The 17293-nt window shown below is 46.0% G+C and overlaps 2 protein-coding genes across 2 annotated transcripts; one reads left to right on the top strand and one right to left on the bottom strand.

Moving 5' to 3' along the window:
• The first annotated feature begins 9772 nt into the window (after nt 1-9772).
• LOC125945695 (uncharacterized) lies at nt 9773-12822 on the top strand. The gene is made up of 5 exons (XM_049667941.1): nt 9773-10026; nt 10153-10230; nt 10948-11060; nt 11900-12102; nt 12804-12822. Exons 1-5 carry the CDS (start codon nt 9927-9929, stop codon nt 12820-12822), a joined length of 513 nt encoding a protein of 170 aa, XP_049523898.1. The 5' UTR covers nt 9773-9926.
• On the bottom strand, nt 12648-16751 carry LOC125945358 (putative nuclease HARBI1). Its single transcript, XM_049667116.1, has 3 exons — nt 15967-16751; nt 15216-15354; nt 12648-14945 (listed from the first exon to the last, which is right to left on the bottom strand). The coding sequence occupies exons 1-3, from the start codon at nt 16525-16527 to the stop codon at nt 14437-14439; spliced, it is 1209 nt and encodes a 402-aa protein (XP_049523073.1). The 5' UTR covers nt 16528-16751; the 3' UTR covers nt 12648-14436.
• Nucleotides 16752-17293: the final 542 nt, after the last annotated feature.

Genomic DNA, 17293 nt, shown 5'->3' with positions numbered 1-17293 from the left:
GTTTTCCAATTATAGCAAATATACGAAAGCGGAAAACCCCGGGGATTAGTTCCTCAAAGCCTTGTAAGGGAACTGTCATGAAGGTATTCATCTATACCTCAATGAATTTTTTTATGCGGCGTATTCGAGCAGTGCAATGTTCTTCATACTCCAGCAAACCCTGCGCCAAAAACGGCTGGGCTACCATTCGGTCTACAGAGCGCATATAAGGTTCTAAAGGCAGCTGCTAATTGTACACTCGTGGAATTTGAGCCAGAAAAAGACGGTAAGTACGCCCTCAATCTAAGAAACCTAAGGTGCACGCTATAGCACTTTTGTACATGCAGTGATTCATCCCTTCGTACTATTTTCTTGGTGTAAATGCTAACTGAATTCTGCAAACTACCACTGCGTTCGTATTTTAACGCGAAGCTGTCGTTCCCTTCCTTCCCGAGCTTCGCGGGGCTGCCTGGTTTTCTGGGTGCTGGCTGTGTTCTAGTGGGTATGTCGCTATTTTCAATGATGCATTTGTAGATATACTGTATATGTGAAGGTAACATCAAACTGGAATCAGAGGGATCACGTGCGCAATTATATTTATAACAAATATTGTAATAACTTGCCACATAAAATGTGAGCATATGATGTCGGCTCACATGCATCCCCAAAGAATACACATATCCTAACGGAATGGTGAAATATATAAAACAAATTCCTGGATATTTTCTTTTCTTTCATTTGGCCGCTAGTTGTGTTCGTATGCCCGTTAATGGCAAATTCTCACGAAAATACATGTCCCACTACTATACATATGTAATACCTAAACATTTATTGTCGGCTCACAGGTATCTCTCAAGTACACTGATTTGTTAAAGGAAAGGTTACTTAGATTTCAGACATTTTTTGAGTTACTGTATTTTTTAAATTAACCATTCGATATGTGCCACTGGGAATGCGCCCTGTTCTTGATCAATCTTCCGGAATGGGCATGTCTCACTGTGACAAATAAGCTCAAGAATTTCTAAATGTTGCCTGGTTAGTGTCGCATCTTTCTTTGCATTATCGAAAAGCATCATACATCGCCTTCATACTTGTGATATTGCTGCGTGTGCGTATGGCTCTGTAGATTTGCCTGAATTGTATTTTTTGGCATTGCTTGTGAACCATGCTTTGCGTAAACATAAAAGCTGCATGTCAATGACGCAGTGACCTATGTTGCGTATAAACAAAACCTTGCATGCGATTATCTGTTCCATATGGTGAAAGTAATTCAAACTGTACCCATCACCCTTAGTTTTAATGTATTTCGTTGACCGTTTAACTAAATTACCTAATCTGCTAAGTGATGATATGTGGCAGAAAAACAAATGTCTCCGTTCTTGTCATCAGCCTTTGGTGTCAAGCAAACACATTTAAAAGCTGAACGATTGTCAGCGCCAATTATTTATACGAGATTGAGCATATTGTTACGCGTGAAGGAGACCGTTTGTCACCCTTACGCATGAAGCTGCCGTTTATTGTAGGTCGCGAAGGGTGAGCGCAAGAGCGGCCAGCTGTAGATGTAGATGTAGAGCCTTGGAGTTACTGGCAAGCTGGTTGATGAACCCAGAGTCATCCTCTTCCTCTTTTCCAACCTGGGACCACAAGCACGTTCACCGGTCATCGTTTTCCTCACTAACGCGTCCGTGCAACAATATCTTTCTTACACTGTTAAATGACGCTCTGTATTTCGTTTTCGCGCGCGCGTGTCACTTTGCGTTCCGACTCACGACTGGCTAGCAGACAAACTTGTGTAGCTCGCACTCCTGCCCACTTTCTTCGGAGTCCTGCGAGGTCAAGTTGTTGCGGCTCAAGGTGCCTTTCGGAGTGTTTCACGCTAAACATTTTGTTAATCATCATCATCACCAGCCTATATTTATGTCCACTGCAGGACAAGGGTAATCTCCAATTACCCTTTTCTTGCACTAGCTGATTCCAACTTGCGCCGGCAAATTCCTAACTTCATCACCCCACCTAGTTTTCTGCCGTCCTTGACTGCACTTAGCTTCTTTTGGTATCCATTCTGTAACTCTAATGGTCCACCGGTTATCCATCCTACGCAGTACATGGCCTGTCCAGATCCATTCTTTCCGCCTAATGTCAACTACAACATCGGCTATACCCGTTTGTTAATAAGGAGTCAAAACGTTACCTTTACTATGTTGAATTGATGGCACGTTTTCTCGCGTTCGCAAATGTTATGTTTCATTGCACTCGAGTGACATCTCTATCCTATATTCGAGTAGGCACTTCCAAATTCATCATAACAACCATTTTCGACACTTGCTTGAGGCAAGTTCAGTCTAGCACTTTTGATAGCCATATTTACCGAGCGTTGCTACAACAAATTGGTGGCAAACTTTTTCTCATGGTCCTTAATTGGCAGTTTTGAGAAGGCGTCTTCATATGATTATTTTTCTCCTGGCCAGTGAGCGAACTCGAAAGCAAACTGTTGTATTTCGCTAATCCACCCAGCCAGTCTTGCTTTAGGTTCAGAAAGGCTAAGAATGTACGTCAATGGTTAATTGTCAGTTAAAAAAATATCACCGAAGATTAGCATTCCCTAACTGCAAAATTTAAGTGCGGCTCCCTACGTGTTTTCATTTCGTGATATGTTGGCCGGCGCGGACAATATGTCTCGTGCGGCACGTTGCAAATGGACAACTGCAATCCCCGATTTCTCTCGGGCGGATGACGTTTCAATTATTGATACTCTCGCGTTTCATTTTAAAGAGTTTGAAAACAGCAGATGCGATGTAAATGAGCTATGGATAAGGTTTAAAAACATGATAAATAATGGCTGTTTCGTACCCCGAATGACAAAAAAGAAGACACATAAAAAAACCTGGGTTTCTCGTGAGACACTCCTGTTGAAAAGGCGGTAAAAACAATTTAAGAAAAATGAGAAGAATTAAATAAACTTTGCAAGGAAATGAAGGTTCGTGAATTAACTTCACACATTAAGGACCAAGTCTGCAGTGATAGGCAGCGCTATTATGGTGACTTATTGCCACGTTACGGTGCATTAGCTCCAGAAAAAATTTGGAGAAGCATTAGCCCTAAATCAGAAGAGTGGGATGTATTTGACGTGAATGGTACAGTGACTCACGAAACCGAGGAAATTGCAAACCTATTTAATGCGCACTTCAGATCTGCTTTTACCTGAGGTAATGGTATTTTACCGTATATTGATGCAGACCTGCCTCTTATACCCGATGTTAGGATAACTGAAGAGGAAGTTTTTAGTATCATAGGTAATCTAGATATTAGAAAATCTTCCTGCCCACATGGCATTCCTAATGGTTTTCTTAAACGCAATATTGAATGGATGCCCAAATATTTACATATTTTGCTTGTGAAATACTTGAAATTTGGGCAAGTTCCGAACGTCAGGAGGACCGCCAGGGTTAAGCCATTATACAAATCGGGAATACGCAGCACACCCAGAACTACCGCCCTATTTGATTATCTTCAACTGCGTGCAAAATCTAGGAACAGATCATTCACAAACATATTACGGAATTCTCTGAGGAGCATAGCTTTCTAACAATTAATCAGAATGGATACCAAAAAGGCTATTTAACAATAACTCAATTCATTCAAACATTGCATGACTTCGCAAATAATATAAACAATGGCAAACAGGCTGACACCATATTTATGGATTTCTCTAAAGCTTTTGATAAAGTATCTCATCATAGACTACTGCACAAACTGAACACAATTCTTAGATAGCCTAGGCTAATTACTAGATTTCAGATTACCTTAGTGCATGTAAACAATTTCGTTACTTTTAAATACCACGACTCTAATAGTCTTTCCGTTGAATTTGGCGATCCGCAGGGCTCGGTTCCTGGGCCTCTCCTCTTTCTGATGCATATAAATGACCTTCCTAATACAATCAAATTATATGCAGACGACTGTGTTTTGTACTCAGAGATAGATAGCCCTTCGGATCAAACATTACTAAATTATGCATTTCACAAGATTTTTGCTTGGTGTCAAGATTGTTAGATTCATTCATTCAAATAACTTTATTAAGTGCCCTGCGATTTGCCGGGGCGGGCCTAGACCCCGCCTAGGCTTCGGCCAAGGGTTGTTGGCCCTTGGCGGCTTCCTCGGCTCGCTGGACGGCCCAGAGTTGGTGCTGCAGGTCCGAGCTGAGCAACGCAGACTCCCAGCGCGCGCGGAGGCTGTCGCTGTTTGAGGCTGCATCACTGTTATTGTGTGTTATACCCGCACATTCCCATAGGATATGCTCTAGGGTGGCTCTAGAGTCGCAATGTCTGCACTTGTCAGTCGTGTATAAATCTGGGTGTATTAATGTGCATGATAGCTGGACTCGGATAGGATCTGGTTTGTAACTGCCGCCGTTCGACAGACTGTTTTTTGTTTAATTTTGGATGAGGCGGCGGGAATGTGCGCCTCTGCAATCTATGGTGTTGTGTAATTTCATGAAATTTGGTCATTCGATCTTCCCACTCGTCGGTAGTCGCTGAGGCGGGACTAACCGAGGCTCAGTCCGTAAGCTCTCGAGCCATGCGGTGCGCCACTTCATTGCTACCGTCTGATAGTGTGTGAGCGGGTGTCCAGATGAGATGGACACTTCTGTCGTGGTTGTTACCTAATTTTAGGAGTCGTAGTGCCTCTGGGGAGATTCGACCATTGGCGAAGTTTCGTATTGCGTCTGGGAATCACTGATGATTATATCTGCTTGTGTTTGTGCTATGGCTAACGCGATAGCTATTTCCTCTGCTGTTTCTACGTGTGGCATGTTGACTGTAGCGCTCGTCGTGCATTTTCCCGCGTAATTTATCACCACTGCTGTGTAGGCGCGTTTGTGTTTGTACCTAGCTGCGTCTACAAATATGGTGTCCTTTCTGTTACCGAATTGTTATCTGTCAGTAAATTAAAAAAACTGTTTTAACACGAAAGTGTTTTATGCCGGGGTCCACCAAGACTTCACTGACGTATTTCCGTCACGGAAATACGTCATAGAACATAATACAAAGAAAGAAACCAGAAGAAAAAGTTCCACAAACATGCAAAATTTGGAAATCGAACCCACGACCTCTCGGTCCGCGACGATAGATCGCCGAGCGTTTAACCCATTGCGCCACAAACGCATTTGCAGTGAGCTACACAGACGCGCCTTATATATCTAACACTCCTCCGTGTACCCGCGCTCTTGCTCGGGGCGGTGCCGCCGCCTACGAGCAGTAAAGAGAAGTACTGCATTATGACACTAACGCGCACCGACAGTGAACGCTTCGGTGGTCTCAGCACTATGACGCCTCGATGCCAGCATTCGAAGGGACGCTGGCATCAAGAAGCACTACCAACGCCACCTAGGTGGCGTTCACCGTACTCAGCACAGCGGAGCGTGGCCTCCGCAATTAGCTCTGAAAATGTTTCTGAAGTTGATCGCGGAGGCTGCAATTACGACGCGCGGTACGCGCTGATTTGACTCGGTGACGATTCAGTTACGTGCTTTGTCTTGCGCGTTGTATTAGTGTGTCAGTTACGTGCTTCGTCTTTCGCGTTGTGCTAGCGTGTGCAGCGTAGTGCAGCTTCCATATGCACGACGGTTGCTCATGGTCATCGACGTTGGTAGTCGTGATGGAGAAGACGTGCCACCAGGCGTCAGCGTGGGTGCATCAACGCCTAAGGGCGCTTTAGCCACAAAACACCAATAGACATTATATATCAATGTGCAATAAACATTACACTACTTCTGTGAAGACACGTTTCACTTTCGTGTTCTATACCGATTCCTATATAAGAGGGATCAACCACATTTTTTTATGTGCATTACTCACAAAAAGACCAAGTTTAGCTTCTATTACCCTGCTAACAATACTTTTTCCATCTGAGGTAACAGAACACAAGTACATTGGCCTGTGGATAACTACCAACCTCAAATGGAATCGGTACAATAATAAAGCAACCGGTAGTGTCTGTCGCAAACGTTTCTTTTTTTTTTTTAAAGAGAGCATTAACCCTTTGTGAGGCGCTATTTTTTCATGTCATTTTTTTTGCTTAAAACCTGCAAAACGACACTCAGTATGACTTAAGAAGTTGTTTGAAAAAATTTGTAATAAATTCTGCCCAACAGTTCTCGTAAAAAAGTGGTACATATATGTACCACTGTCTTTATTACAGGGTATGAAAAGTGGTACACATTTGTACCGCTGTCCTCTGGCGGTATCAATAAAAGTTGTCGCAGTTTCACCCGAAAGGCGAAGCATCAATTGCGATAGCAAATTTGTAGAGAGCTATACGGAGTAATGATATTAGCTTTATCAGCTGTATAAATTTGGACATGCAGCAGCACCGGCAACACGCAGAACTGTTGTCGACGCCGTCGGCGTTTTGCCCGCGTTCGCTCAAAATGCGTGCGGCGTTGGTGACTGTTGCCGGAGCCTCTGATATAAATAGGCACTTGGTGCCGCAGCTAAACGTCGCCTCCCTTCCTTCCCCCTCCCCCCCTCCCCCACGGCCTCTGGCGCGTCGGAAGAAGGCGCGTTTGCTCTACATATGTGGTGATTGTAAAGGAGGAAAGAGACGCCTACTTCTGCAGCCCTTAAGCGAGCACGGCGCAGAACGTGCGTTTGTTCTCCGCCGTGCGTTCACTCCCCGTGAAAGCGCGCGCCCCTCGCGCCCTTTCACTCGCACATACAGCGTTCGGCGCGCGGCGACGATTTCATCTCCATTGACGTCATACGGAACCTCACGGCGACGGCGACGGCGACGCCGACGGCAGAAATCTGCTTTTGAGTGTCCATATAATTGCTATCGCAATAAAAAAAGAAGGTGTAGCTGACATAATATTTACAAATCATTTGGGCTCTTTATTTGGGAAATGGTGTGAAGCATTCAATGTAAAAAAAAAAGACGCAAAAAAAACCTCGCACACATTTTTATTTTTTGCTTTTCAGGGCTGCCATCACGTCACACAGGGCGCTGCATGATTGCAAGTAAAGCTTCTAGACATGGCTATCATACCGGTACTACACATGCACGCAAGACAAAATGTGCTATAACCCGCGATCGCAAGTGGCCCCTTCCGACACTTGACACACATCACCGCATAACACTACTGTACGACGGAGAAGCTAATTTAGTGCACTGCAGTGTGACATAATCACAAGTTCCTCGTCGAGATAACGATAACCCACCGAACCGGTCCCGTGTGATCGGGAGGGTGTCTAAGCAATCGGGAGTCTCCCGGAGAATTTGGGAGAGTTGGCAAGCGTGTTAACTCAACCTGGGCAACATGATCGGCGCGTTAGCCGCCCGGCGAGGGCTAACAAAAAACATTTACCAGGCGTGTTTACGCAGCGTTCTCGAGAATTTCCTTGAGGCCACAATAGCGGGTAGTGAATATTCAACAAGGCACTTCGAAGAAGAGACTCAGCATGCGCGCCATATGGCGTAGTGAAGAAAAAAAAAACAGAAAACAAGCTTCTAAAATACTTTGGTAGATGGCAGCACTAGTAATAGTGGCGCTAATTAAACCCCGTTTATTTGATATAGGCATTTGAATCAAGGTAAAAAAATTGCCCGCCAATCCACACTGTGAGGGTGGTTGGAAAGCGAATCTTTTTACGCTACCCTCACGGTGACTGCGGCGCACTTGTTATTTCACACACTACAACGTAACTTTAACCACGGCCTTTATTATTATTTACTTCACAACAATGTTCACTACTTCTTCATGATCGGTGTGATATACACTACCAGACTACCCCATAGTGGGGTAGTCTAGAAAATGAACCAAAGCAGTTACTAGGCTGGAAGGGTTTCGAATGACGTCAACCCTCTTTCAAGCAGCTGCATAAGCTTTGCAACAGCTGCAATCTAATATTACGGACCGCGCCGAGCCTGTTTCCGTTGTTTGCCCACAGCCCTTATCATCCATCATGTTGGCTCATCAATTTGAAGCTTGTTTTTGTGGTTTTTCTTGCGAAAACGAGTGCTTAGTTGTACGCTGAATGCCTGAATTCAAGTAAGCTATACTGCTATACCTGCAATTGTTAGCGGTTCGTCGGGATCGTTTTTTGATTACAACGACGGACACGACAAAACCCTTGGCTGGTAGAGGTACAAAGCTTCGCTTTAATAAAAAGTGGTACATATTTGTACCACTGTCCCACAAAGAGAAACTGTCCACATGTCCTGTTCGCTTATTAGCACACAAAGCAATCAAACGCCCAGTACTAGATTACGCGGCGATTTTTGGGGGTTCGTTTTCGTAAACTAACATAAAAGCGACAAATCTAAGCGCTAAATTCACACAGAGAAACCAGAAATTATGATCTTTAATAGAATCATCGCCCCTTCCACTCCATGAAAATGGTCAAACAGCTAAGCTGTGTTAGTTACACCGAGTTAACTACGAGTGTTACCTGTGCATATGTTGGACGTGATGCAATTGCGTAAAAACAAGGTAACACAGATCTACAACAGGAAGTTATATTGAAGCGTTGCGTGGCGAGAAGAGGTAGCGGCTTCCGACGCTACTCGACGAGTGTCCAGGGGCCGTATTCTGTAACGCTTCGGTTTTCGAAGGCTTCGGTTTGGCGGTGGCGTCACATTGGGGCGGTCCGTTGACGTACTGAAAACGTGTGGAAGGACAGACACCAATCGTCGCGCAGGTTTTTTTGTGGGAGTGAACGTCACAAACAGAGGGGAAATATAGCAAATTACGTACGCTTCGTGGTAAATAAAAAATGTTTTGTTGATGGTATTGATGAGGTTTACATTTTTCATTATGAAACGTGTGTGAGTTACACTGGCGGCGAGCGACTTAGCAAATTTTGTTTACTTCGGTTGACCCATTTCTGCCGCTAGGTGGGACGTCGTACGCTAACTTGGCGTTCAGCTGCTCCCAGAAGTTTAGAGCCATCGGAGAAGCCAACGAAGAGCTTTGTGCCCCCGTTTCTTTGTTTGCTGCGTGCTACCTCGAAAAGAACGGCGTGTCTGTCTACCTACGTACTGTTGACGGAGTGAGGCTTTTTCTTCCGCCGTTCGTGTGGCCTTTGATGCGGGTTGAATTAAGCGCGATGTCCTCGCACAAAGGCAGCCGCCTCGGACCACGAGTGTCTGCTCGCCAGCGGGAGATATTGGTGGAGTTCATGGAACGCCACCCCTACCTCGTCAAATCGTCGTGTGCTCCGAGCCCGGAGCTCATCGCGGCGCGCAAGGATGATATGTGGAAAGACGTCGTCTCACTCCTGAACAATGAAGGCCCTGCAGTGAAAACGATCAACCGGTGGCGCGCCTTCTGGAACAAGGAGACGCACGATGCCGCTGTTCACGTTGCAGAGCACAGGTGAGGTCGGGTAATGTGGTCAGCAGTGAATGCGCTAACGACTTTTCTTGCAGGGGCACTGGGGGTGGCAAGCTGCCTGGACTGCGCGGGCGTATCCTTTCGCTGGAAGGGGTAGCCAGTGCAATTGGAGTATGCCCCAATTTTTTTGAAGACGCCGAAGAGGTAGGTAATGTGTTGCATTTGTTTCGGACCTTTTACCGAGTAAATTCCGTACAGTTCACGAGATGCCGCATAGAATTGCACCGGAGGCGTTGTAATGACTTAATTCAGGGGTGCAATGCACGTTTTAGCCATCAAGCAGTGTGTTCATTGCGAGTGATATAGTTTTAGTTATGATTTTTAAAGATTTTGATATTGTTGTATAAGCGAGAACGCGCTTTCACTATTGTAGCAATGACATTGAACGCGCTTTCCCTAGGCGACATCAGACAGCTCATGAAAACAGTGAGAAGTTATAATTATCGGTGCGGCGAAAAGCTGTGTACCAGGCAGCCAAAGGAGCTTTAGTAAAGCCAACATTTTCAGCCATATGAAATGCGTTTTAATGCTTTTTTCCACCAATGAGAAGTAAACAATGCTATCTGCACAGGTCAGCGAAGAGCCAAGAGCTGCCGAGAGCCGGCCCAGCGGTAGTGTGTCCGTTGGTGAACAACCGGGTACGAGTGGGATTCAAGGTAAAATAATTTGTTAAGAGAATTTAGTATAATTAACTAGCGTGACAATGGTTGTACAAGTTTGTACTTGATGCTGAGCGCTAATTTTGATGTCCTTATGTCGCAATGTCTTTTGGTTCTTCCTAGCACGCCTGCAGCAGCAGCCTCAGCAGCCCGTGAAGCGACCCGCGCCTTCGGAAGGCGAAGATGGCGGTAGTAGGAAACGTGAGTGAAACCTCTATGTGTGCATAATTTATGGCACACTTAATTGGTGCGTGCAGCCTGCATTACAATAACATCACAATTTAAAAGTCACCATGCTGATGACACTTGTGTACAATATGTGCAGCTCAGTACTGATGAGACAGGAATGCAAATGTTGCCAATTTATACCACAGGAAATTGTATTTGTGATTAGTAGAAATAGTAGAAATTTACTGAAATAATTTTAAAATTATGCGTTTAACCATGCCACCCGAGATGTGATCCGTCCCATGCGGCAGGCAGCGATAGCAGCAGGATTCGAAAGTGAAGGGGTGGGGAGGCGCAGTATGGAAGTGCAGTGTGAGGGTTTCATACACCGTCTTCGTTCTTTTATTTTCGCACAGCTTGGAACATGTCGGATTCTGTCTTAGTTATGGGGCTCCTTTAATGCTTTGTTTAAACATGTACAGTCTGTTTCACACTAAGGGGAAAACTCGGAGCGCCTTGCAAGGTGCTCCGAGTTTTCCTTTACGTGTGAAAGAGACTATGTTCCTTCTTATTTGGACATTGAATGCACATTCCTTCTTAAGAGGTGCTGACACTGCTAGCAGGATTTCTTTAAAATGAGGATGGGCCTCATGGAAAGTAGATACACGAGCGAAAAAGTAAATGGTTTTGGCTACGCGACACCATTTTTTACTGTACAGTTTGGTGACGTCACCGCAAACATTTTTACAGGCCCACGGCAGGGTGTCCCAAGCAGAAGCAGGTCCCCCAGAATGGATGAGGTGGTGGCAGATCTATCTGCGAGTTACGGTCATTCAGTTGACCTGTATGACCAGAACCTAACTGTAAGAACAATTTCTGATATGTGTTGCCACACTGATCACCTTATGTAGAGAGATAAAAGTGCGAACATTCTTTGCATTTGAACTGCTGATACACATTCCAAAATGCACAGCATTGTGTTATTGCAGTGATTGCTCCACTTAACAGTGGTGTCGAAATTCAGTAACACCTTTGGCAACAATGTAACAATAATGCTTTATTCATTTCATATAACTTATAACGGTTCCACTGTAGATATGACTTTAATGCCCACAGCTACACTGAAAAAAAAAACTTAATTTAACTTTTTATTGCAGAGAGGGCGACTAGGTTGTGTAGCAATGATCACGCGCGAATGTATGCACTGGACCATTGCACTGCAGCCTTGTATATTACATCCAGGGGAAACAAATTATGCACGTAGACCCGTTAGCATCAGTATACATACCACACGGTCGATGAAAGCAACTACAATTTCTCCCTAATTAACCTGCATAACCTAACAAGGAGGAAATGGGCTGTGTCGCGGAATCCCTGGTCTGTACACTTTTGCTCGTGGGTGTACGTCGTGGGAAACCTTGATCTTCGAGCATTGAAAGTAAATGTAATGGCCCTGTTCAAAACAAAAATTGCATTGCGCAAATGTGTGTCCACATTACATGAACGCTTAAACGTTGAGGCAAGCCTTAGTCTAACTACGCATATCTTTGAGCACTTTTTTGTTAAGCTTTGCATGGTATTGCTATTGTGTAGCTGCACATGGGTGCATGTGATGTGTACTTTAGTGAAGAAAACGTTAAAATTTATTCGTGAGGCTTTTGTTTCACAAATATTGTAACTCTTTGCACCTTTTACACTAAAGGTTCTGCAGGACCTCGCGACTGGTGTCCGGGCGCTCACCGATGCTATAGCTCAGCAGGCTGCTGACATCGCTCAGGTGGGAGACACCTTGCTCCGCCAAACTCTGGCCCAGGAACGCCTGGCTACTGCTGCAGAGCGACAAGTGCAGCAGAATGACATGATGCTGCAGGAACTCCGCACCTTGACTAGGATGGCCCCAGCATTGTTAGTACTGTTGCATCAGTCGCTTGGAAATGCGGTCAGCAGTCGAGAGAAATGCGCCATAAATATGTAAAGCCAAATGGCTTTCTTCGCTTGTACCATTGCCTTTGTACCATTGGCATGTAGTGTGCCAAGCAGTTTTTTGTTCCTAAAGGAAACTTGTTTTCATCTAGTCTTGACAGTGTGTGCAAGCGAAGCTGCATTGTTTTGTTGGCCGAGAACATGTGCCGCACACAGTAATGGGGTCACAAAGGTTTAAACTCGCAATGACGACGTGTAGGGCTTACTGTTGCTGCGGTATCCTACCTCATATTTTACATCTGACTGTGATAAGACTTCAGTATCTATTGCTGCAGTATCCCACTGCATGCTTTATACTCAACTGTGATGCGACGTGGACATGTATTGTTGCGGTATCCTACCTCATGTTTTACATCTGACTGTGATAAGACTTCATTATCTATTGCTGCAGTATCCCACTGCATGCTTCATGCTCAACTGTGATGCGACGTGGACATGTATTTCTGCGGTATCCTACCTCATGTTTTACATCTGACTGTGATAAGACTTCAGTATCTATTGCTGCAGTATCCCACTGCATGCTTCATACTCAACTGTGATGCGACGTGGACATGTATTGCTGCGGTATCCTACCTCATGTTTTACATCTGACTGTGATAAGACTTCATTATCTATTGCTGCAGTATCCCACTGCAGGCGTAATGCTCAACTGTGAAACGACTTCAATATCTCTTGCCGAGGTATCCTACGACATGATGCATACTTGACTGTGATGTGGATTTATAGCTTTACCAACTCTTAATACAAGGGTGGTTCATGTGGGAGTATAATGTATTCAGTCCATGGCCTGTGCTGTGGTTGCAACAGAGCAAATTTATTTGTAATACATCAGTCTTATGCCATTATATGTACAATAAAGAAGCAATAAAGTTTACAGAACAACATTCCATGCTCTTCAATATATTTTCACAATGCTCAATCTCTTTCAGTGTACTTCAGACACATCGAAAGTACAGCAGCGGCCACCACTTACGGTAGCACGGTGGTCAGTGACCACATAACCCAACAAGCCAGTTGGGGACAGTTATGCAATTGAGTTAGGTTCGCAATTCACTGGGAGCACTTGTTGCATATTGCGAGTGGGCAGAGCCTGCCAAACGGGAACCAGTTATTAAAGCGAGGGTTCCTTCAACTTTTCTGCCAGTGCTGCTGGCTGTGTTGTCTTGATTCTGTGGGTAGTGGTGCATGGACCATTCTTAGTTGGTGGAGCGATTTGTCTGGTTAATTCCGATTACGAGACTCTTGCTGCCTATTAAATAGGTGTGAGGTTACCGGCACCTTGCAACCTTCTTAGACAAGCCGCCCCAAGCTGCATGAAACAGTACTAATAGGTATGTGATGCCCTTAGATGTCCGGGGACACATACGCGTCTTCATCCAACTGAAAAGATGGGGTAACCCGTGGAACTTCTTTCGTGATTGGCAAACGGTCTTCCAATTAATTGATCCCCTTGAACGAGGTATCCCCAGTAAGCGAGAGTCATAAGCTCGCGTTGATTACGTTCCTGCCCTTCGTAGACACCGCATGTCACTACTGCCAACTGAATGATTTAGTCAGGTCTTCGGAGCGATGTCTGTTGTCAAGATGAGCAAACACTTCATTGGACTTGGAATAGACTGGAAAAACTTTATTTAGGTCCTGCAGGACGCGCTTAGGTCATTTCTGCATTGTCTTGTCGTGACGGTCTCTCGTAGTGATTCCACTGTCGTCATGCCCACGACTTTGAGAAAGTTAGCTATGCACAAACATTCACTGAGTCATCTTGCTACCACTGCCACGTTTGCATCGTCAATGAATCACCGTCGTGCCTTCTCCGCGGTACTGTTGATTTCGTCGTAGTGATTTTACTGTTTGTTCCGCCTTCGTCTTTATTCAATCATCGTCACGCAGTCACCTTCATGCCATAAGGGTTGTTCCGTCGTAACACATGGCATGTGCACGATCGAGTGCGTCAAGTTTATGTTGAGCGAGGCAGTTCCAAGGAAAAATGTCTCCAACTGTGTCATGTAACCTCTATTTGCAAAATGTTGCCTGCATGGATAGTGTTCTTCGCTAACATCAATGCAAGCGGCACCATCTACAAGAGCTAAAGAGATTGTCGAAGCACATTGAATTTCGCAGACTTTCCATTATTCTCCAGTGGCACATGTTGTCAATGAATGTTTGCCAAAAGGCTAACACAAAGCCTAGAAAACTCGGGGGAATATTATTGCTAATTGGCACACACCCCGTTGGAGACGTGAACAATATGTGCATTCATGTTTGCCGCCGCCTCATTTGCCGGCGCATCCGTCTTCGCACGCTCTGCAAATATGCAATGTGAAGATTGCGAGGCAACCTGAACATGTTAATTATTGCAGAGCGAGCCTGCTTGGCGCTCTCGAACAAAGCGCGTGGAGGCGGCACCAATTGTGCCAAGGGCAGCGATGGGGCCTGTGGTGGCTGCACTTGTCTTGTTGCTGCATCACTCGTACAGCTTGTGTCGTCATCTTCAGGATCATCTGGCAGCGGATCCCCTGCCTGGAGACAGAGGTTGTGAAGCGCAGCACACGCCGCCACAATGGTGGCTGCTTTGCGGGGTGAGTAGTGCAGCGTACGGTACCTCTGCAGGCACCTAAAACGGCTTTTTAGGATGCCTATGCATCTTTCAGCCGCATTCCTGACGACGGCGTGTGCTTCATTGTAGCGCCCCTCTGCTGTCAGCCGTGTCGGGTGTCCGGGCACAGGAGTGAGAAGCCAGGGCTCCAGAGGGTACCCCGAATCTCCTGCATTTACAAAAAATGTTTTGAGATGTCAATGATTCATTGTGCGAAATTTTGATAGGAACCGCTGCAAACAGAAAAAAAATGTATTGCAGCACAGAAATGCCTGCCTGATGCAGGGTATAAATGAAAGGTAAACAAACGCATTGCTAACTAATAGTGTGTCTTCCGCACGGCATAAAGTTCCTATTTGTAGATTAATATGAAAAATCCTGTTCGTATTGAACCTACACAACACATAAGGGAAATGTGAACTATCATTGCTACACTTACCAAGCAAAAACTCCTCGTCATTCAGGAGGCCACACGTCAGGCGGCGGCGCAATGCTGAGTGCCTCCAGACGAAGGAATCGTGGCATGATCCTGGCATGCGAGGGTCTATGGCCACGATCCTTAGGTCCGCATCACACACCTGCGAGAGGGAGTCAAACGGTCTCTTCAGCGTTCACCTTCTGTTGCCCATTGCTTAAGGATGATAACACGTATAAACAGAGTGCTTTAGAGAACGCTGCTTGCACGGATATGTTCATTTCAAAGTAAATGCCGAAATACACTAGTGATCAGATATGCTAGCCTGTGTGGAATTCCTACGCATTCGTAAAGATACGCTAAAGCATGTATCCATCATTTTCACATTAACGTGCACAAGCCGCATCACATGCCACTTCACTATGTAGTTACTGATACCACACAGGCTACACACTGCTACCACGGAAGCTACACAGCTACTCGTCAGGAATTGACGTCCGTACACGACCATAAACGCATTATTTAGATAGCATTGACCGTAATCTCAGCAACATTTGAACCGCAAACAAGTTCGGGTATGCTACATTTCTAGCTATGCGACAGGGGGTTATTTTCCCCGCGCCTTTTTCAAGCCTAAGAAACATCGTTCTTCTCGCACCATCCATGGGGACTCGACACCACGCAACTAATTTCGCGTCACAGGTGCTCTTTGTATACTTTAAATGGACCCGCTAACGATTCAGACCAAGGACTGTGTTTGAAATTGTTTACTTACCACCATGCAATTCAAAGCGTAAAATCCCTTGCGGCTCCAGTACGCCTCGGTTTCCGCGGGGCTCATTTTTCGCGGCCGGACGATGGCAATTAATGTTCCGTCAACACAGCCGACGACACCAGGGAGCTTGCCACGTTCAAGGAAGCGTTGCTTGACCGCCACCTTTTCTGTGTCCGTCGGAAACTTCACCCATCCCTTTGCTTTGCCGACCGTTGCAATGGCTTCAGCAACGGAAAAAATTATGCGGCTAACTGAGGGCTGGGACAGGGCGACAGTTTCCTCGTTGGCCACGGACTGCTGGAAACTTCCAGTCGCAAAAAAACGCAACGCACAGAGCACTTTTGTCACAGTGTCAATGCCACTAGCGCGTTGCGGCCCCAACACACACTCAAGTTCCTCGCACAGGCGGAGCACTGTCTCTTTCGAGAGTCGGAATTGTCGCCTGAATTCCTCGTCCGTCATCTCAAAGGCCTCTTGTCGGTGTCGACGTCGTCGCTGTCTCTCACACAGGCTCGCTAAAAGCGCGAGAACAGGCGCCACAGACACCGGACACGCTGCCATTTTGCTCTGAGTGCCGCGATCTCGCCCGTGCACACGGCACGCACAGGCTCTGCACACGGCACACCGCGCTTCGGATCAGACCGAAGCAGCGCGCGCGGCTTCGCTTCGTAGCAGACGACAACTTCGGTTTCCGCGTGATTGACATGTGCATGACGTCATCAAAAAATGCGTTCACGCCCTGAGGCGATGGCGTCACCCAGGCGGCGACCAATCGCTGCACGCAAACCGAAGCCTTCGAAAACCGAAGCGTTACAGAATACGGCCCATGGTGATTGTAAAGGAGAAAAGAGACGCCTACTTCTGCAGCCCTTAAGCGAGCACGGCGCAGAACGCGCGTTTGTTCTCCGCCGCGCGTTCACTCCCCGTGAAAGACGCGCCCCTCGCGCCCTTTCACTCGCACATACAGCGTTCGGCGGCGCGCGGCGACGATTTCATCTCCAAATGACGTCATACGGAACCTCACGGCGACGGCGACGGCAGAAATCTGCTTTTTTAACACAAAAGTGTTTTATGCCGGGGTCCACCAAGACTTCACTGACGTATTTCCGTCACGGAAATACGTCATAGAACATAATACAAAGAAAGAAACCAGAAGAAAAAGTTCCACAAACATGCAAAATTTGGAAATCGAACCCACGACCTCTCGGTCCGCGACGATAGATCGCCGAGCGTTTAACCCATTGCGCTACAAACGCATTTGCAGACAGCTACACAGACGCGCCTTATAATCTAACACTCCTCCGTGTACCCGCGCTCTTGCTCGGGG

Source organism: Dermacentor silvarum, chromosome 5, assembly GCF_013339745.2.
Source record: "Dermacentor silvarum isolate Dsil-2018 chromosome 5, BIME_Dsil_1.4, whole genome shotgun sequence".
Lineage (NCBI taxonomy): Eukaryota > Metazoa > Arthropoda > Arachnida > Ixodida > Ixodidae > Dermacentor > Dermacentor silvarum.
This window is presented reverse-complemented; position numbering and strand designations above follow the sequence as displayed.